The sequence below is a fragment of the Larimichthys crocea genome, chromosome X, assembly GCF_000972845.2.
Source record: "Larimichthys crocea isolate SSNF chromosome X, L_crocea_2.0, whole genome shotgun sequence".
NCBI classification, from domain to species: domain Eukaryota; kingdom Metazoa; phylum Chordata; class Actinopteri; family Sciaenidae; genus Larimichthys; species Larimichthys crocea.
In genome coordinates, this window is record NC_040020.1 from 30,140,919 (window position 1) to 30,162,573 (window position 21,655).

Consider the following 21,655-nt stretch of genomic DNA (forward strand, 5'->3'; position numbering starts at 1 on the left):
TTGAGCGCTGATAGACGTTTATTAGAAAAAGAAAAGAAAAGCTTTTTACAAGCAAACAGCTTTGCTAAAAAGACTTTGAGCTACTTGACAAATTCAGATTTTAACCTGCATTAAATAACAAAAAACACAATCGGCAAAGCAAAGGAGGTGAAAACTATATACAAAAAAAAAAAAATGTTGACAGTGTAACATCAAGAATTCATCAATATGTTGAGGCCCCTTTCTGGACTTGAAGCTGTTAAGAGGAAGGTCAATGACAGTGGGTTAAGTAGGAGTGGGTAACAAGGTAGAAGTGGTATCTCACTTTATTGACACAGGCGTATATTAAAGCTGAGCTGGGGTCTGGATATCAACTGGTAATGGGAGTGTGGGGGAATATCTTGTCAAAATGGTTACAAGTCTACACTTCTAAGAGCTATGGTGACTCATGTTTTGCATGCCTAGTCTACAAAGACATATACACCCTGCCTGTTGGTACAAGTACTGCTAATAAGACAGGGAGTACATTATGGGGATCTAACAGGGGACTGAGAGACAAGCATGTACAGATGCTTCACCTGACTACCTCCCAGCCCCCTGCTCTACACTAATAATCTCATCAACTTCCAGAGGCCTTTCTCTTTGCATCCAGCCATTTGCTATTTTCTGCTTTCTGAGTTTCATACATCCACCCTTGCATGCCAATTTCATACACTCCTAATATGGGAGTGGACTTTGTTTGGCATGCAAATATTGGAGTAGAAACAACAGCATCACTACTCTGCAACAGCAGACTGTGCTTAATACACAATCTGGTTACTAAGCCACTGAGCTGGTCTTTCCACGGCGGTGCTTGCGAACTTCCTCCATCAGGTCCTTGAGGTACTGAATCTCTCGGCTGATGGACTCTGCCTTTTCCGCCAACTCGTGGTTCCTCTTCTCTAGCCCTTCCAACTCTGTGCTAAGCAGCTCCTGCTCGACCCTCTTCTTCTGTCTGTAGCGAGTGGCTGCCGTCTTGTTCTGCTCCATCTTCTTCATTTTCTTCTCCACCTTTGGAGCACCAGACACAGATTTGACCTTGGGGGTCTTGGCAGAGGAAGCTGTGGTGGGCTCAGGTTTGGTGTAGGGTTTGGTCCTAGAGGATCCAGCTGTGGGAGAGGAGGCAGGAGAAGGGGAGTGGAGGCGAGAAGGTGAGCTGACGACGGACTCGATGCCAGAGTCGCTGTCGCAGTCGCTTGATGGAGGAGAGACTTGAATTGACTCATCGGGGAGAGATACAAGGGAGGGCTCATCTTTGTTGGTGAGCACCACCACAATGTGGCCAGAGGTGGGAAGTGAGAGCACAATGGGGTTGGTGGTCTTAATGCTTCCACTGAGATCTGGAATGATGGAGGCTGTGAGGGCTGTGGCTATTTTCTCTGCATCCAGGACATCCACTTCACTCCCCAGCTCCAAAGTGTATGCTGGAGAGGGGGGAGATGGAGAGGGAGCTGGGGAGGGAGGCTCAGACTTCATAACAATCTCCTGGTCAGGAGCCAACTCAGTCTTCTTGGCATCAGCTGCCCCAGGGAGAGGGAGCTCCAGAGGGAGAGGGAGGGTACTGGACAGTGACAGACCCAGCTCCAGGCTGTCATGTGGAGCTGGGATGGTTGTGTCGAACGAATCGAGATCCAGATCCATGTGGGAGTCGAGGGAGGCCAGGAGATCCTCGGGGGAGCTGGGAGACTCATCGGACGAGCAGGAGCCAATGAGGGAATCCAGGTCAAATTCACTGAGGTCAATTTTTTCTGACATCCAGTCCATGCCCGCAAAAGCGTCATCTGCTGGGACAGAGGATGTAATCATTGATATTTGACCAGAACTATGACGAAGTCAACAAAACAAATCACTTCAGGCATTTTGATAGTTCTTTGGTAACTTGATTTTCAGTGAATACAAAAGCACAACACAGCTGCTCATACTGAGTATCTTCCTATTAGTTTACTCGGTGATGATGACAATGGTTAATCTTTGACTGCCACCCTGTATTATGATTTTGTAGCAAATGCTTGAGGTCGTATATCCAGGACACGAGGAACGTCTTCCTTGTGCTTATCAGATGCCAAGAAGCCACAATAAGCTTCATACTGGTGACTATATTGCAACAAAAGATTCACGTCATTGTGAAATAGCGCATTAAACCAAACCCGTTCCAGGCAGTATCACACTACGCACTTGAGCCACACCCGCCAGCTTCAAGCCAATGAATGCTCTTCACCGCCCACCACACCTACAATTACTCATTCGTGCCTTTAATTTTGGTGTTGGACTAAGTCTGCGGTGTCTGGCAAAAGATGAAAGACTTTTCAGCCATTTTTGTCCGACTTTATCATAATGTGGCACCGTTGTTAAGAAAGAAAAGGGACAATGTGACTTAATATGGCCTAATTTTAACATCTAGGACACTCTGCCTGCAGGGCAACCGTTAGTGCTTTATCAACACAAAACCACACATAAAATATTTACAGCTTGCCTGGAAACAATTAACATTCCCAACTAAGAACTAGGGACAGAGGTAGTCTGAGTTTCACACGTTGACACAAAGAACGTGTTTCTGCCTTGCTTTGTAAAGTAAAATGATCATCTGTTTTCATGCAGTTTCTGTCCCCCATAACAGATTAATGGTAACCATTTAATACTCAGATTGACTATATTTAATTCTCTCACCTTTACCATCGTCTGCTCCAACTTGGACATTGAGCAGGTCGCTGGCACCCAGCCACGGGAGGGACAGTGAGTCCACTCCGGCCTTGGTTCCCAGGAACGAGGAGGCGGGAGGAGGAGGCGAGGGAGGTGGGGAGGCGGAAGAGAACGGAGAGGATGATAAGGTCTGGCAGGGAGATGGGGAAGATGCGTAGGAGGAGAAAGAGAGGGGAGGCGAAGCTGGCGCCTTCCCCTCTAGAGAGGACGAGGGAGAAAGAGCTTCTTCTTCATCTTGGTCCAGAAGGGGCCCCATGCGGTCAGCCATCAGAAACGAGGGCCCTGTGGACAAGACTTCTTTAGTATCTCATCTTCTACACAGAATACATTAGGCAATTATTTCAACTAATGCCTGAACTAAACCGAGCCATCTGGTGCCACACTAAAATAATCCAAGACTCAATAATCAGACAATAAAACTACATCTAACAGGTGAGCTATCAAAATACACACTTGTGTTTTGAGAGACTAATATGTGTTCATTCTCTTTTTCGATCTGTTGAGTCAACATCCAGGGATTTGCCTTGTTATCAGTAATGTTTATAATAGTGCTTTGGGAACATTTGTCGTCACAACACCAACCTAAGTACAGGGCCTCCACGTCCTCCAAGGCCAGCTGGGAGAGTCTCATGACTGCTGCTGGTCAGTGGTAGCCGTGAAAGGGCGAATAAAAACAACGGTGAGTCCGGCGACGGTAGGAAGTCGAGCGGTTTGGTACTGCTGTCGACGGCAGCAAAGCTGAGGGTGGTTGCCGAGAGAGACCTGTGTAAAAGAGGAAGGGACAATGTGAGTTTATGCGAGGGTTTAATAAACATTTTAAGCAGGTGAATGTCTACGACAAAAAGAAAACAGGACTAAATTATGTCGTGTGGCTGGTCACACCTCATTTGTATATCGGGAAAAACTCCCCATAGTGTTTGGACATCGAGAACAAACACACATTTCGTGACTATAACAACCCTGCGTGCAAACAATGCAACTGCACTACTTTCTTAGTCAGCGTGTGCTTCGGTCGTTAAGGCTGTTAAACATGTGAGGGGGGAGGGGGAGGCTAATTTTGGCTAATCCGCTCCACTGAAGTGTCAAAGCGGCGTTGATGGGGAAACGCTCCGCCCCCGCCCCTCCTACACCGGGGGAGACAACATTTCCTAATTTGGTCATACTTTGCCGGTAAACCCCGCCCACTCCACAACGAGTCATCACTGGGTGTGATGTGGGAGGGGAACCGCCATTTTCACAACAAGAGCCATCTGTGACTATAAAGGCCAGTGCGCGCCATTTTGGACACGCCACGTTGTCAATGCTTTAAACACACACACACACAAGCAGATGTTGATAAACACTTAAGCGGCCTTGTCGTCGTTTTTAGACGCGTTAACTTTAAAAAGAGGGACCGGGAGAAACCCGTTAACCGGGCTCGTTAATGCCAACACAAAAGGCAACCGACGGCGCGCAGGCTGTCGCGCCGGTTGGGACGTTACTTCAAGTTCCCAGCCTGTAATTTGACACTAGCACCAACTCCGAGTCAGGAAATGTAACAACACATCGAGATCAAGCCAGCATTTCACCAAACGTTTCATATGTTTATCTATATTTATATATATCACAACACAGAGCGCCTAATCATAAGGGGAGTTAACAAGTCCGTTAACTTTGTCAACACTAAGAAATGGCAGTTGACATTTCCGCCCGTTGAAACCAGACACATTAACTGTTACGTTAAATAGTCCCACAGAGCAACAAAATAATACTTACGCCATTTTGCCAGAAATAGCCAGTGCACTTAGCCGCTGCACTGCCGGGTTGTTGCCGCTGCAAGGGTAGCCGCACGCCTTCAAACTGCCATTTTAGCGCGGGAGAGCGTCCACTGCTGAGTCGGTAGTCTCTGTGTGATGCTGTGTGGAGGAAGGACGTGCGGAGAGCGTCACACCGGTATATATAGAGCCGAAGCACCGCTGACTGCATTCCTCCGCGGTATCGCTCCGCGCGGGCGTTTGTTTTCACCGTAGCTAAACAGCTCGCGCGAGAGGAGTTTCCTTTTCAGAATAATTAATTCAGCAATAATGAACAAAGCTCCGTCAAACTTGGCGGCAATAGTCGGAGTAGTGCTTAAACATGCACACCGCTGCGATCCGGTCGATGATTGGTTACATGTTTGACGTCTATACGGCTGACAAAATAGTTCCGTATGGAGCTTTAAACACGAGCACCTACGTCAAATGTGGGTCAAATGCAAAATATAAACAATGAAGAAGGAAGGGACTTTTTTTTTTTAAGTCTTCTGCAAATGTCAGTGAAGGATGAAGAGACAGACTACAACACTACAACAAACCGACACTACCGTTTCATATGTTAAAACACATGTTTTATTTAGATTAGTACTGTGTTTTATTTCCAATGCCCACTCATTTTACAAGCATGACTCTAAATTAAATATAGAATTCAAATTAGCCATCTCCTTCTTTTTTCATCCTGCATACACCCAGAAACAAACAAAAAAAGATATATGATGTTAACTGTGTTGATATAAATAAAAGCATATTATTGTTGATTAAATGTCCATGAACTCTTCTTTGAGTTTGTTTTTGTGTGCTGTCCATACACCATGCTATATATATTGTATTCCTACGTTAGTTGTTGATGTGTGTCTGAATCAGCATCGTACTGTCTCTAGAGATTTTATTGCAGCTGTTGTTAAACTTAATGAACCCGTCTGGGGTTCACCGGGGTGAAACTGGACTGCCCCCTGGTGGTTAGCAGCACGTATCAAAGTGCCTTTAATGCGACATTTCAGGGCGTTTTACAATATAATCAACAGAGAATTAAAGCTAGTGTGAGAGAGGATAAATATTTCTGTAAGAATATACTCCTGCAAAGTAACACATAACACCAAATACTCAAAGGACACAAACAAAAACAAAACAAACACACACACATGTAAATGATATAAATCATGTTAAAGCTGCAACAACAGGTGGCTAATAGATAGTAGATGTATATAGATAATGTATGTCCCCTTAAATACAAAATTAATAGAATAAAAAAAAAATCTGTTTAAGTTATGCTAATTCATTTGATTTTGATTAGTCAGTGTATAAATATATAGCTCTGTAATCCCTTACATTGTAGTGTTGGAAAGAAAAAATAAGAGTGAAGACGAACAAAAACAAAATAGACACATAACTCTGATGCATGGTGTGCTTTGATAGGGACGGGTCCCTGTTTACATTTGTTTTCTACTACAAATATCACATTGTTATACAAAACCCGAAATATCAAAGATTAAAAAAAATAAAACAACCCAAAAGAATAATGCAAATATAGAAGTATGAAGATGAAATGATTGTAGACGAAGGTCTACAAGTTAACACACTTTTCCTCTCCATTAAAATGCTTACTGAACATGTCTTTCATTTGCATGAGCTCATCCAAAGCCTCACTGACATCCACTGCAAGTGTGCGGATTTTCTTCGCCAACTTCGACTCATGGCCCCTCTTCAGCCTCTGACCATCCTTATCTTTGGTGAAGTGGATACCAATGCCAAGGGCAAAGCCTTTCATCACCCCAGATGCCTTACTGGTAGCCTCTAAGGCCCTGGCACTTCCTCCTCCTGTAGTGACCAACTGTATCACCGTGGCGATTTTCACAGAATCCTTCATGGCTTCAATCAGGAAAGACAGATCATGCTGCTTTATCTCCTCCATGCCCTCATTGATGAACTTTAGGCATCCCTGAATATCCTCCATGCGGCTTTCGTATTCCTGGAAGGTCTTTTCGATTTTCTTCTTGTCCTGAGTGACATTCACCTGAAGAACAGATTTCATAATCTTCAAAAGTGACATTATGTAAATGTACTACCTTCAAATAAAATGTTTACAAATATTTTGATGCTACAATGACTTTTAATGAGAGTCTCACATTATGTAACTTTAGGTTCTGGGTTCGGATTCACTGATTTTGGTCAAACATTCATGGAGAAACATTTTCTGGTTTTCCCTTCAATATCCTCCGGTTGCTCTGCCTCAACACTCTGATTTAGAAAGGTTTAATTGTTAATTGTAAGTTAACCGCTGAGCTAGTTAGCTCAGTCCGGGCTGCCTGGATTGGGAGCTCAATGCACTGAGGGAGTGTTTGTATTTATAATTCTAGCAAAGGAGCTTTGGACTGTTGGGAGGAGAGGAGGTTTTCAGGCCTGGAGGCGAGGAGGACCAATTGGGGAATGCTGACAAGGAGTGGAACTGTGCCAGAACCAGAGCTGTCGAAAGAGCAATGCAGAGTTCTCGACTCACTAGGTTTTGATCAGGTAATCATAACAAATGCTCACCTACAGTTGTCCACATTTACAACAGTGGTGTATAAGTGACTTATGCTTAAAATTGGGGGCACCTAATCTTATATAATGGTGCACATAATATTTAAGCACATGCTGGTTAAGGTAATTAAAATCTCATCTTGTGATTATTCTGATGGTATAAAATGTAAAAAAAAAATGTTTGTATCTTTAGCTGCCTATACATCTGTCAAACCAAACTTGAGCATGCTACTAGTGTACCATAATGCACTTATATGGCCCATGTCCCTCCATGTAAACTTAATGGAAATGCAGACATGCATAAAGCAACATTTAACATATACATTAGAATACAATATCTTACATTAAATACAATAATATATATATAACAAAAATTTAAGTATAAATAAGCATATTATAAAAAATTCAAAAGCATTGACAAACCCTTCAGCCATGTCACAGATGCAAACCACAAACAAAGACATACTTCAAATCAGTAACATTTGTTTCATGTTTGGTCACCTTGTTGACGATGGCTGCTGAAGCACCAGTGACACCACCGGCTGCAGCCACGCCGACCCCGATGACAGTCAGGGCCAGAGAGACTCCCAGTGTGAACGGAGACAGAATCACCCCGGCTGCTGCTGCTACGCCTCCAGCTACAGTTGTAGCCCCTCCTGTGATGCCAGCAATCTTTGTATTCTTTGAAACCTTAAGATGAAAAGGAATGTATTAAGATTTTAAGATTAGGTTGAGTGAAACATACGTGATGTTCAGTTATCGGGCGTGGTTTTGTTACCTTGTCTAAGTTGTCAGCAATGCAGAGCAGCTCAGTATTACGTTCCTTCAGGAAGCTACCATGTTGAGACAGCAGGAGGATGTAAACCTGAACAGCTTTGTAGAGGTGTTCAGCCTGAAGTTTGACAATCCTGGAATGTATCGTAATGACATAATTTAGCTTTGGTTAGAGCAGCATTAAGATGAATTTGCACTCGTCTTTTGGACCAGAGCAGCGTTGTGACTTTTCATAGCCTTTCATGTATAATAAAAATACCTTTATATGTACTGGATGGAATGCCATGAAATTTAGTACAAAAGACTCCCTCGGTATGAATTGTTATCACTTTGGTTTATGACCACCTACCTGCAAGACTAAACATATTATTAGCCTCAGATGCACTGGGTCAAATGCCAGTTAGCAAATGTAAGCGTACTAAAATGATAATGAAGCTAAGATTGTCCATCCATCCATTATCTGTAACCCTCATCAGGGTCACAGTGGGGCTGCAGCCTATCCCAGCTGACTTTGGGTGAGAGGTGGGGTACACCCTGGACAAGTTGCCATCTTATTGCAGGGCACATAGAGACAAACAACCATTCACGCTCACATTCTTATCTACGGGCAATTTAGAGTCACCAATTAAATTTGGACTGTGGGAGGAAGCTGGAGTAGAGAACCCACGCAGACACAGGGAGAACATGCAAACACCACACAGAAAGGCCCCAGCTGAGGTTTAAGCTAAGATTGTGAACATGGTAATCATTATGCTTGCTAAACATCAGCATGTCGCCATTTCCATTTTGAGCATGTTAGAATACTGAAATGAGCACTTAGCTCAAAGCCTCAGTTTGAGAAATTTAAAATATGTTATAATCTACTTACTTTCTCTCTTTCTTCCCTCTAGATTTGAGGTCTTTGCACAGATATTTCCAGGCTGTAAGTCCAGGAAACAATAAGTTACGTAACACACTAAGAACATCAAACATAAGTCATTTCAAATTGTTTTTCTTACTTACGTATCACATCCGACCACCAATCTAACAAAGTGTTGTCATCCTGGTAGAAAATGAGGAGTAAATGCAGTGAGGACTGTGGTTGTATTCTCTTGACATTGCCTTTGCTTAATGGTTGTAAAATAGTTACCAGGTTTTCATCAGGAGGTTCTCTTGGAGATCTTACAGGCGGTGAAGGAGGTCTTGCCATCAACTGAGAAAATGACAACTCAGTTGTATTAAAGAAGCTACAGATACCTGTATTTTTTACAGTATCAGTTTTCTTACATGGTGGAGGCAGTCTGATGACTTATTTTCATAATTTTCTTGCTTTATATCAGATTTCTGTGTCATCCGCTGATTTAGCAAATTTTGCACTTGATGATCCTAAATTATCCTAATAATTCTAATCCTAATAAAAAATAGTTACCAGGTTTTTGTCTCTGTCGTCAGGCTGTTCCTGCGAAGTTTGTTGCAGAAGCGGAGTAGGTTGTACCACCACCTGAGTGCCAATATCGTTTTAGTATAGAAATGTACAAAAAACATGTCACTATGTCTGTGACCAGTGTTTTTTTTTTTTACAGTGTCGGTTATCTCACATATGTCGGCAGCATGACGTCAGGCTGTTCTTTTGGAGGTTTTACAGGCAGTGGAGGAGGTTTTGCCACCACCTGAGAAAATGAGTGGTAATATAGTTTTATTAAAAAATGTACAAATAACATGATGCATGTGACCACTGTTGTTGCAGTGTCAGCTATCTCACATATTGGAGGCAGTCTGATGACTTATTTTCATTCTTTTCATCCTTTTGGTTTCATTTGCTGTATTTGTATTTAACAAACTAGCTGCATTGCTCATGCTGTACCCAACAGAAACATTAACATCATGCTGCTATATATTCTATAAAACATTATAAACATAAAACTACCTTTTTTTTTTTTGTTTTTTTACTGTAGGTGCATTGCGCCTACAGTAGTCAATAATTAAATCTATAGTATGTAAATCAACTTGTTTTATGACATGAGTATGGTATTTGGTCTCAAAACAACTTAAAAAATACTTACAAAAAAATATAAAATAACGTTACCTTTAGTATTTCCAGCCTGCTATTTACAGTGTCAACTCCTCCTGGACTCTTTCTAAAAATCAATTTCTTTGGTGGCACTGGTGGAGGAGTTGATCTGACCAAATCTCCCTGAATATGAATGGAAAGAGCCTTAGTATCTGAGTGTTATAGTGTCAGACGCAATCGGCACACAGTTAATGCTTATTCTAGTTTAAATCTATAAAGAAAACACCAAATTTAGCATTATCTCATAATAGATGTACAGATACCGGATTTGATCTCATTACAGAGTATGTGGAGAATACACAGCAGCACCAACCTTTGAAGATGTTGTAGGAGACTGAGGAGGAGAGCTACATTTTAGTGCCTCTGCATCCTTAGTTTTTTCTGGATTGAAAATCTTTCCTCTTGGCAAGGGAATTGGCTGCAGAAAGACAGGGGCCATCACACAAGTACAATTTATTGTACAATATTATAGCTGCTGAGAGCATCTGATGATACATTCTGTAACATTTTACAAAAAGTTTATTCATTCACTCATTCAATTTTGTAATATTTGAATTTTCTTAATTCCCTTATTTGTCTGACATTTCTCCACAGTATAAGACCATATTAAAATTGTATATTAAGTGTATATGTATCTATTTAACCTGACTCTATCAGGACTGTTATCTAAATATCCTTTCAAAAGAACTCATATCAGATTCTTAACAAATGCATGTATGTGCAAATGTCTTCTGCGGAAAGCATGAATATGAACATTGATGTCTCTCACATCAAATCAGTGACAAAACGTGCAGTTTTATTGTGAAGTCGCGCAGGATTATGAGAGGTGTCTTTCCAATCTGATGACTCTATTTGACATTATTCACATTTAATCAGTAAATTACATACGCAAGTGGAGGCCTTTTTAAATGAACATGATCTCTGCATATGATTCGATGTGTAATTTCTGCCATTAGGGGTCTCTTAGATCAAAACAATCACAAAAGACAAAACACTGTTAATCTGGCATTCTTAATCACAACACCCTTCATTAACGTGGACAACGCCTGCTGAGGTTGAATTCAATTCGACAATGAACTGTTAACTGACATCGCCAAGCACGCCAGATAAGATTAATCACATTGTTGACGTTGGCACACTCCCATCCTGTCTGCCTCTGATAATGGTTTCACTTTTACTTTTGGAAACTAGACATTGGGTAGAAATAATGGTATTTTAATTTTCAATTTTCCACTGGAAATTAGACGGATTTGTCAAAAATCCCCTCCAGACACGTACATTTTTTTTTCTAATGCAATAGTGCAATTTTTTGCACATAAAGTTTCAATTAACTGGTTAAAAAATCCTAAACGCATTTACACAACCTCCCTTATTGAAAAATTTGAATCTAATATACCAGTTTACATCTGAAAAATCTTAAACAAATCGCAGGAATCATGCAGGGCTGCAAGGCACAAACATTTCACTAATTTCACTTGAATTAATTTGTTCTCCAGGATTTGGTTAAACTAATAAGTAATGTGACTTAACCCTTGATATACAAACTCCAAATAATCGTCACACAACTTAATTATTGTATTTCTTACCTTGGACATTGTGTAACTTTCCCTGCTGTATCTAAGTCGTTCTGCGATGACTCTACTTTGCAGCACTGACTTTCATTCTCACTATTGACTTATAAATGCTGGTCCTAAAGTCGCAGCAGGTTAGATGTGAAAAAGATTGACACGTCACGTGACTTCACTCTGCTCATTCAAAGCTACTCAAGCATCTACATTCTTATTTATTTGTTTTTAACCACACACCCAGTACAGGTTCTGCTGTTGTTGGAATGAAAAAAATCCTCCAACGTCAAAGCCACGTCTCACAGAAAACAAAGCTGATGGCCAACTTGTATGTTCATGCTCAGAACTGAATGTTCATGTAAATTAGTGCAGGTAAACTCATTTTTTCTGGCAAGTAGGCTGTGATCATGGCTAAACTCATAGAATGTCACTGCATTTGAAATAATTTGAACACAAAGATTTATTGCTGTTACAACCAGAATGAAAAAAATAAAGTCAAAATGTGTCTCTATATTGAAAAACTTTGGATTTCTGCTCAACAGTAAAAAAACAAAGTAAGAAAATGTCTAAATTCACTTAGCTGGACTGATTGGAGTTGTAACTGGAGGACAACACCAGAGCCACATAAAGAAGAATCAGTTAATTATAATCATAATCAGGTACCATTTAAAGCTGCACTTGCTGTACTAATGACTAATGACTAGTTATGAGTCATCGTTTTGAAACATTTTAATATAAGTTTAAGCTATAGGATTTTCAGAATGGAAACTCTTGGCAGGAAAAACACTGTAAATCACATGTTCCCTGTATGTATGACAGTACATGTCTGTATTAATAACATCAGGGCAGATTCCACTCATAAAAACATCAAAGTTTTCTCGTTCCATTGTTGAAACGTGAAGTGAAACCAACTTCCAGAGCATAATCTGGTCCAGAAATCTGTGATCCACAAAACGCAACGCTGGCGTTTCCACCGTGGCTGCAGTGTCTTTGCGTTTTGGGTGCGCTTCATTTCTTCTCCTCGACAGTCCTGCCAAAGTATTCCTTCTGGAACTGCTGGAACTCCTCTTCCGTGAACAGAGACTCCGGCTCCTTCGCCTTCTTGCCAGGTCGTTCTGGGCGATTCCTGGACTGTCTACCTGAATTGTGGCTCAGGATCTAAGTGAGACAAAAAGCAAGTCACGATGATAAACACACACTTCAATGTGTAGACAGCAGAGAGAAGCAGAAGGAAATATAAAATAAAAAGGAGAGAAAATATGAATGAATCACAAATGAATGATCATATTTCTGTAGTTTAAGACACAACATCTGTAAATGAATTCCTGATTTCTTTCACACCTGGTGAGACCCTTATTGAATTTTACTTAACAATATGATCTTTCCCAATTTAATATAAATGCATGTATCGATACTGAAGACAGCTCTAATATGTGACCTGTCCTTTCTTACCTTCATAGTGTCAGAATCTGTTGCTTTGTAGCCAGTTCTCATGAAGTACTTGAGGTTGTCACTCATGTGGCTCTTCCTCTGCTTCTTCCTGAACTCCTCTACAATAAACACCAGAGAAGAAGAGGAGGTTTAGAGCATGAAAGTACGATAGATGTTAAAATAAAAACAACCACTAGAGGGCTGAGCAGCCACTGAGAGGTTGTTAACTGTAAACATAAGTCACTATCTATCTATTCCACTTATTCTGGGCAGTGTTGTCAACAAACAGGATATCTCAATAAACCAGAGCTGCACATTGCTGAAAATAATCTGTGTCGTCTAAAAGCTCCTCACCCAGTAGTCTATATGTATCTCATTAAGATTCTTTGCTGTTGTGACTTTTTTTTTTCCAAATCATCACCATTCATATCCACACAACCAATGTGTTCATAATTACATTGTTTACTATAGTCTTTAATAGGTTACTTTGTGTGAATGATATCTTAGATATTTCTGTCTGTTTATTGTGTTTTTTTTTGCCTTTTTCTACTTTTTCTAATGTTACGGCAGCCACTGCCTGCCGTTTAAGTTTATTGTGTTTTCCCAGGCAAATCCGCTGTGTCATCCCCTGTCGAGGATTGGTCCCCCGGGTTGGAGCTAAAACCGCCTTCCTGAGCGCTGTCCCCTGTCGGCTGGGTGATGTGGCTGTGGTTCGCCCAATTGGAGTCCACCGTCAATCTCAGATCCTGTTTAAATAGACTGGGCGTTTTTAGTTCATGGCGGCTTTGTGCATGGTGAAATTCTGTAAGCTCGCCTCGAATTTTGAGTTCTCTAAATGTTGGTGTTGGAAGTTCTGGGATTGGGCAGGGTTTAGTTTTGATTTAAATACTGATTACTCAATGAAGAGATTTTTTGTTAGATTCATTAGATTAAGGGGTGCTGTCTTCGATGTTTTTTGTTATTGATAAAAATAGATTAAATAGTGAGGTTTTTGTTGCTGGTTTTGTTCTGTGACTTAGTAAAGAATAGGCTCTGGCTCTTTCATTCATTTGTTCTTTTAAACAGCACTCGTGTTGCCCTTTTCTGTTCCCCTTTTTCCTCACCACCTTTCGTTAAATTAAGAAAATAAACGGACGAACCTAAAGCAAGTGTCATTTTTCTCTTTATTTCTTATTCCATTCTATGTTATGGCTCACCTAACGAGCCGGGTCGTAACACTAACTCTGTAGTGTACGCTACACTTTCCTCTGCTGCTGTAACAAGTACATTTCCCCGTGATGGGATAAATAAAGTATATCTAATGTGAGCACAATCAGCTGTTTGTGTCATCCCTGTGATGAACTATCGACCTCTCCGGGGCGTACACTGCCTCTCATCCAACGTCCTTGCTAGAGCACTGTTGATTTTATTATTTGGGATGTAGTGGAGGCAGCTGTTTCCTGACATCATCCTAAAAACATTTCAGGGAAAGTTTGCTCCCCATTTTAAAAAAAACAACACCACATGCCCATACACGTGAAGCCACGACAGCAGACTGACCCACTGCAGACTTGATCCTCTTGTCTTTGACTGTAGCTTTGCTCTTGCCGGGACCCAGGCGACCCTGCAGGCGTTTGACCTGCTTGGTGACCCCCTGTCGCTTTGTGCTCACCAGCTCCATCACCGTGGCCGAGCTGGGTGTCTGATGCTTCTTCTTCTTCTTATTATTATTATTCTTATTCTTCACCTTACTGGCATCTGATAGATAGATAGATAGATAGATAGATATACTTTATTTATCCCAAGCTGGGAAATTATAGTGCAGCAGCAGCATTACACAAAGTGACAAGTGACAACAAAAAATAAAAATATACTATAAAGCAAACTATACATAATAAAATATCAAAAAGCAATAGTAAATACGATAAAATAAAATAAAATATATTGTACAGTACAGAACTGGTGGGGTGCACAGCAGGACACAGACACTTTACACTTTATTGACTCGTTACAGCAGCTCACAGTGCACACGGTGGATAAAACAGAAACATATAAAAACAACAACAACATATAAAAACAACAACAACATATAAAAACATAATAAACAACATAAACAGACACAGGATGGATGCTAATGTGTTAGCCACCTGTGACTAAAAGGTTAAACTGACCTTTAATGTCGTCGCCCAGCAGCTCCAGTCCTCTCCTGATCAACGACGCCGACATCCTGCTTTTATAACCTTTTTTTAATTTTTTTTAAATAAGTTTTATTGATTAAAAACTTTCAGCTTCAGTGACAACGTGCGACTCCATCAACATCCGCCGAGCGACTATGGCGCACCATCTAAAAGCGACCGGGTGGAAAAGAAGAAGAAGAGTTCCCCCCGCAGTAACTTCTGCCTGCTGTGTTTTAGTTACTGCTGCTACTGATAATAAACAGTCAGACTTGATTACATCAGGATGCTTTAAATGAGCAAATTAAATCAACATGAAAAAAAAAAACACAATGCGCATAACAGACGAAGCGAATAAACCTGTACACAAGAATAAAAATATGGAAAAGTTGATTGCAGCCTGCAAGATGAAGGGCAAAAAATATCAGCACATGATTTATGTGCAGTTAAAATCAATCAGGTAGCAGGGCATGAAAATACAAATATTATCCTCGAAATATAATAATAGTATTTTATGGAGCAGGTAACTATAAGTAATGATGATGGCACTGCAGAGTCTAAATCATTACATTGGAAATATTGCACATGCCCAGTGCATTTTATATTAAAATAACCTAAAACTTTCACATTACTCACACCTGCTCCATAAAATACTACATTATATTTCGAGGATAATATTTGTATTTTCATGCCCTGCCTCCATTCACTCCCAGCTGCTGCACAGTAGGCTGGGGGCGTGTTAGTTGTTGGTCTCGCTCTCTCCCTCTCCACCATCAACGCCCCTGCTCTCTCTCTACCCTCAACCTTTGGCACAGGATCAGGTCCATCCAGTTGAAGTACAGTAAAACTCTGTAGCCTCAGGTGTAATTAACCATGGCGCTTCAAGCGAGAGCTCTGCTCACCTCTAAATGGCTTGCAGAGGCCGTGAAGGCCCAGGGGAAAATGCGCATCTTGGACACGTCTTGGTATTTGCCCAAACTGCGACGCAACGCCAAGAGCGAGTTTAAGAAGAGGCACATCCCGGGCGCAGCTTTTTTTGACATAGACCAGTGTTGTGATAAAACCTCTCCTCTGGATCACATGCTGCCATCAGAGGAGATTTTTGCAGATTATGTGGGAAATTTGGGTATAGAGAGCGACACGCACGTCGTGCTGTACGACGCCAGCGAGTTCGGTGCGTTCTCTGCGCCCCGTGTGTGGTGGATGTTCCGGGTGTTTGGGCACAGCGCGGTCTCATTGCTCAACGGGGGGCTCAGGAACTGGGAGCTGGAGGGTCGACCGATCAGTGACAAGTACGTCAGACCAACGCCGACCGAGTTTAAGGCGTCCCTAAACCGCACCTGGATAAGGACTTATGAGGATATCCTGGATAACCTGGACTCCAAAAAGTTCCAGGTGGTGGACGCAAGGCCCGCAGGCAGGTTCAAAGGAGTGGACCCTGAACCCAGAGACAGTGAGTAGTCTGTAACTGTGTCATCATCATCATCATCATCATCATCATCATCATACGTGACACTGATACGTGGTTTCGTTTGAAACAAAGTGGTCAGAGTGTGTTCTCATATACAACCACAAGACTCTGGCTTTTCGTTGTACACGACACAAATTTCCGAAGAACAGAAACTGAAAAAAGGTGAAAGGTGACCTTTAGCTTTGACTAACAGGAGGCAATATATGCATATACTACCTAAATAATTTAACATCCATAACTGAGATGTAGTTTTGGGGTCCTGAAGAGATCATAGTCTTTTTTTAATGAAGAAAACCACAGCACATAAATTCAACATCTGAATTTTCAGAGATCTTATAGATCTAAGAATCAAAATATGTTCTAAGGTTTAAAAAGACAGCCAAACAGAGAATGTCAGTGTAAAATACAAGATTTTTTTTTACGGACTTTACTTGATAAGTAAGGGGCCTCAGATGACCTAAGAAATTAGGTTTACTTCCCTCAAGTGTTGGGAAAGAGTTTGTTTGAGCATGACATTTCATTCTGACCTAGTTTGTGGTTTGACTTACTCAGAACATCACACCAAAGTCAGCTCATATACATAGTTATGTGACAACAGCCATACTGAGTCAAAAGTAAGTAAAGTGAGTACAGTTGTTTTTCTTTTTTCTTTTTACTGCAACATATTAGTAATATATTAGTCAGAAACCCAGAGATGCTACCTCTGAGAAAAACAAGTGGACTCCCAGCTCATGAGCTAGACAAACCTGAAAAACAATTCAAATTAGGGTCGTATCAGGAGAATGTCATACTGTGGCAGATGTATGCATAATCGCATATAACAATCACATAAAAACATCGATGTTCAATGCAATGAATTATGTCTGTAGTGCATGAAAACTTGTGTGTTTTACAACTTAAATTAGTGGCTGTTTGCCAACGTCACCTGATTACAAGGCAGTGAGGCATCCCAATTATTTAAAATCTGTTATTTTATGTTGGAAGATTTACATAATGTTGCTTTAAATGTGTCTTAAGTTTCAATGTTACTATCATTAGAAACCAAAGAAAGTGCCACTCTGTGACAGTAAACTGAAATAAACACACTTTCTTTATCCATTTTCTTGCCTGATATTCCATGCGATTAACGAAAAACAGATTATATCAACAAGTTGACACACTGTGGGCTCAGCGCATGCGGTGAAAAAAACCATTACGGTCCACTGAGTCCAAGACCTCTTTGTACGTAGGCTTTTTGTAGAGTTTACTCTGGACAAACACACAGGCAGGCAGGCAGGCAGGCCTAAATCACATAAGGAGAGTCAGTAGATAGATAATGCTCACATAACCATGCATTTTATCTGCAGTCTCTGACCCATACACACTCTCTCTCACACACACACACTCACAGCAGAAGCAGTAGCAGGGAGAGTGAATGGTCTAGAATTTAGATATTGTCCACCCTGAAGTCGATCTTTGCAGTTAGCAGTCTGTATATAGTGAAAAGATACCGGTACGTGCCTTATCTTATTCCATACACTTCTCACTCCACACACACACACACACACACACGTGTCTGCATGCGTACTACACGCTGAGAAAAAGCTTTGATGTGCTATAAGAGCGCCCATGTACAGGTGAAACTCCATTTGTAAAAGCATGTCTCAGCAGTGAACTTTAACCTAAGGCAAACTTGCCTTTTAGAAGAGATCTATGCCATGTATAGTTTAGGGAAGTACAAGAGGGACTAGCATTACTATTTTTTACCAAATCAAGTTCCTGATTTTGCAGATTGAATCCCCCTACATTTATTACTTTGTCGATGTTTAGTACAGTTAATCCTCACATTTAAGGCTCGGTATCAGCACTCTTTTGGTATCAACTGAAATTTGGCCATAGCATTAAACAACCTTAAACTGTACATTCAAACTTTGTAGAGTTTGAATGTGTACATTCAAACATTTTGAACTGCACATTCAAAATATATTGTATGATGGTATTCTGTTTAGATAAAGTTCTTGTACTGTTGGAAGTTTGTCTGTTATTGTTAAATGCAAAAAGGCTTAAATAGTTTCAAGTGAAGTACTGAACAACCAATATTTTTGGAATTGATACCAAAACTCGACTAAATATTGTTCAAACAATGATTCACCTTACATACCTTATGTAACGTACAGTCTCCAAGTTGACAGAGGAATACATCAACAACACTGTCTAACCTTTGGGAATCTTATTTATATAAAGAGTTTTTTTTTATAGAAATGGTTTTGTAATCACATTGATGTTCTGCTAACTTTCCAAAGTCTTATCCCTTTCCACCTGTTAAAATATTGCTGAGCAGTTTATAGCAGGTCGCAGCTGCAGTGATGTAACTTTTGTGCCCTCTGACCTCTGTAGTCTGTCTGATCCATGCAGTGTTCACAGCTGCAATTTGTGTTTACATCACGAGTTTGTGACAGATCAGAGGCAATGCAGGGAGAAATCATGGGGAGCAAACCAATTCTGTAACACTGGCTGTGTTGGGATGCTGGCTGCAAATGGACCTAGCTTTTTGTAGCACCAGGCACTTAGGTGGTCGAAGAAGCATGTTACCAACAGTTACAATGGTTCTGTTCTGTTCAAGTGTCCCAGTAAGCCCTGACAGTGTGACGGTGAGCCAGTATGAACAATGAGGAGCCTAAAACCAAAGCAGCTTACTCGAACTCAGCCATCATTCAGTGTGTTTCCTACTACGACATAATGCCTTGACTGAACAATGAATCCAAAGCCTTATTGATAGCATTAATCAAGTTATGCCTTACTGATCGGACACTATTTATTTATTGATCAGATCATCCAGTGGCTGTCATGTGATTTCATGACATCATCAGTCTGTCTGTTGGTTTTTGTTGCATGTAACATGACAGCAACAGTTACCATGATAATGTTTACAGTTTTTGTTCTTTAATAATTTGTAAATATCATTGCTCGTACATTATCTCATACATAACCATTGCATTATAGTATTGTACATAGCACTTTGTGATGTTTATGTTTACAAGTTTTTAGCTGTGTCTATATCTCTGTGATATAGAAATAAATGTGATATCTTTATCAATAAGGGCAACGTGTAACCGGAGTAAAATTCTTCTTATGGGTACACATACAGTACCTGGCCAATAAAAGTGATTCTATTTCTGGCACATAATAAACCCTCAGTAAATTATTATCCAACTCTGTATTTCTATTCATCTTTATGGAGCATTTTAGTGTCCTGCTAATGGTTTCGGTCTCCTGGTTTGAACATTTAGAGTTCAATTTTGGCTCTGTCTCACTGCTATTGTCGACTTTGTCAACCTCCAGCTGCAATTATTTTTAGGAAAAAAAAAAAAGTCTGATGAAACCACTGTACACCAGCTGACAGGCAGCAAGCATCAGGCAGACAAAGTTAGTGACTGTAGCTGGTGAACACTGCAGAGCGAAGAGTTGTTGAACCAGAAGTAAATTCAATGTTTGACTTATATTCAAGCTCAACTCCAAATGAATGTAATATTTAAATTATGTTAGCACATATCAACCTTTTAAGGTGACAATGTGTCAATGTCGTGCAGCTTTTTGTGGCGCCACACAAAAGTGAAAACTCAAAAAATCAATTATTAGATTTAACAACGTCACAAACTATCGCCTTAAAATTGACTTTAAGTTGAATCAGTACGTCTCAGAGTCTCAACAAATCCTGAATATTGTGAGCATCTTCATAATCCTATGTGCTGCAGTGTCTTTTTTTTAAAATTTTATTTCACTGGATTTTTAAGTTGTCACCTAAGTTGCTGATTAATTAAGAGCACATGTTAAGTGGTCTGAATGATATCAAAAAAACCCTCGTCTACACATAACTCACTGCTGTTCCCTCTTTCTGATTGACAGACACAGAGCCAGGCCACATCCCCGGCTCCATCAGCATACCCTTCCACTCCTTCTTGTCCCAGTCTGGTCACTTCCTACCCAAGGAGCAACTCCAGGCTCTGTTTGCCCGGGCTGGCGTGGACCTCAGTTGCCCTATTTGTGTCTTGTGTGGCTCGGCCGTGACTGCATGTCACGTGGCGCTGGCGGCCCATGAATGTGGTAACCCAGGAGTGTCGGTGTATGACGGCAGTTGGTCGGAGTGGTACACCCGCGCCGTGCCCGAGCATGTCATATCTGAAGGACGAGGGAAGCACTGGTGATTGGTTCACACAAAATGTGGCTGATGGGTTGAAACTGGATCAGACTGGTACTGGAAGATAAGAAAATAAGGATAATGTTTGCTTGTTTTTGTGTGCTGAAGTTTAAAGGAATATTTTGACATTTTGGGAAATACTTTTTGCTTATACTTCTTATTTACTTTCTTGGTGAGAGTCCGATGAAAAGATGCGTCTTTCGTGTTTAAATAACTCTAAAGCATAAAGAAAATATCAGCCATCTTGTACTTTTATAATATATTGATTTTTAAATAGTGATTGCATGTTTACATGTCTATTTCATGTTCAAAAAGAAATGTAAAAAAGATGTGGCTGTGCCAGGCTTACTGTTTCCCCATGCACCCAGCTAAGCTAACCACATGCTGTACACGTCTGAGAGTAGTACTGATTTAATCAGCAAATAAGCTAATAAGAAAATTTCCTTAAATGTGAATCTGTTCCTTTAAAATGAAAAAACAAAAACAAACAATGCAGAACATACACCACTAAGGGACATTTCTTTCATTCACAACACATTCAGAGATGAGTTGACTAAAAAGCCAGCAATACGCAACACTAAACTTGACTTTTGAAACTGGAAATTGTTTGTTTACAGCTACAACGCTGTTGATGGAATAAAACAGAGCTGCACTTTGAATTACAGTGATTTGAGAGGTGTTTTAATCTCATAAATCTCATGTACACCCACTCCTCATGAAATATATGAACGTATGTATATTTGGAGGACTGTGAAGCTTGATAAAAGCACTGTGCTTTGAGTTTGACCGTTGGGCTTCAGACCTGTAAAATGAACACACACAACTCAAGTGTTTGTTCCCCTTTCAAAATAAAATATAATAATTTGAGTCCAATAAATGCATGAAATAAAATAGACTTACAGCTATACTTTGTTGCTTTTTAAATGGTAGTTTGTTTTTTAGGGTTAGTTTGACACTTTTTACTTTCAATTTACCTCCTTTCTTAAAACAGTGTCACTTTTTA

General features: G+C 40.5%; 4 protein-coding genes across 5 annotated transcripts; 1 reads left to right on the forward strand and 3 right to left on the reverse strand.

Moving 5' to 3' along the window:
- atf4a (activating transcription factor 4a) lies at positions 1-4,647 on the reverse strand. 2 transcript variants are annotated; one of them, XM_010739073.3, is made up of 4 exons: positions 4,474-4,647; positions 3,301-3,480; positions 2,686-3,000; positions 1-1,799 (listed from the first exon to the last, which is right to left on the reverse strand). In XM_010739073.3, the coding sequence occupies exons 2-4, from the start codon at positions 3,347-3,349 to the stop codon at positions 799-801; spliced, it is 1,365 nt and encodes a 454-aa protein (XP_010737375.2). In that variant the 5' UTR covers positions 3,350-3,480; positions 4,474-4,647; the 3' UTR covers positions 1-798. The 2 variants fall into 2 exon arrangements, with proteins under 2 accessions (XP_010737375.2, XP_019109355.1); XM_019253810.2 differs by having other exon boundaries at positions 1-1,802.
- Positions 4,648-5,686: 1,039 nt separating this feature from the next.
- LOC104925459 (uncharacterized) lies at positions 5,687-11,739 on the reverse strand. The gene is made up of 11 exons (XM_027282655.1): positions 11,442-11,739; positions 10,169-10,273; positions 9,871-9,978; positions 9,383-9,454; positions 9,214-9,285; positions 8,935-8,997; positions 8,808-8,847; positions 8,674-8,725; positions 7,810-7,939; positions 7,533-7,721; positions 5,687-6,525 (listed from the first exon to the last, which is right to left on the reverse strand). The coding sequence occupies exons 1-11, from the start codon at positions 11,448-11,450 to the stop codon at positions 6,076-6,078; spliced, it is 1,290 nt and encodes a 429-aa protein (XP_027138456.1). The 5' UTR covers positions 11,451-11,739; the 3' UTR covers positions 5,687-6,075.
- A 123-nt stretch (positions 11,740-11,862) lies between these two features.
- rps19bp1 (ribosomal protein S19 binding protein 1) lies at positions 11,863-15,224 on the reverse strand. The gene is made up of 4 exons (XM_010739072.3): positions 15,002-15,224; positions 14,391-14,588; positions 12,873-12,970; positions 11,863-12,578 (listed from the first exon to the last, which is right to left on the reverse strand). The coding sequence occupies exons 1-4, from the start codon at positions 15,054-15,056 to the stop codon at positions 12,429-12,431; spliced, it is 501 nt and encodes a 166-aa protein (XP_010737374.3). The 5' UTR covers positions 15,057-15,224; the 3' UTR covers positions 11,863-12,428.
- A 480-nt stretch (positions 15,225-15,704) lies between these two features.
- On the forward strand, positions 15,705-21,316 carry LOC104925443 (3-mercaptopyruvate sulfurtransferase). Its single transcript, XM_010739071.3, has 2 exons — positions 15,705-16,457; positions 20,361-21,316. Exons 1-2 carry the CDS (start codon positions 15,878-15,880, stop codon positions 20,657-20,659), a joined length of 879 nt encoding a protein of 292 aa, XP_010737373.1. The 5' UTR covers positions 15,705-15,877; the 3' UTR covers positions 20,660-21,316.
- The last annotated feature ends 339 nt before the right edge of the window (positions 21,317-21,655 follow it).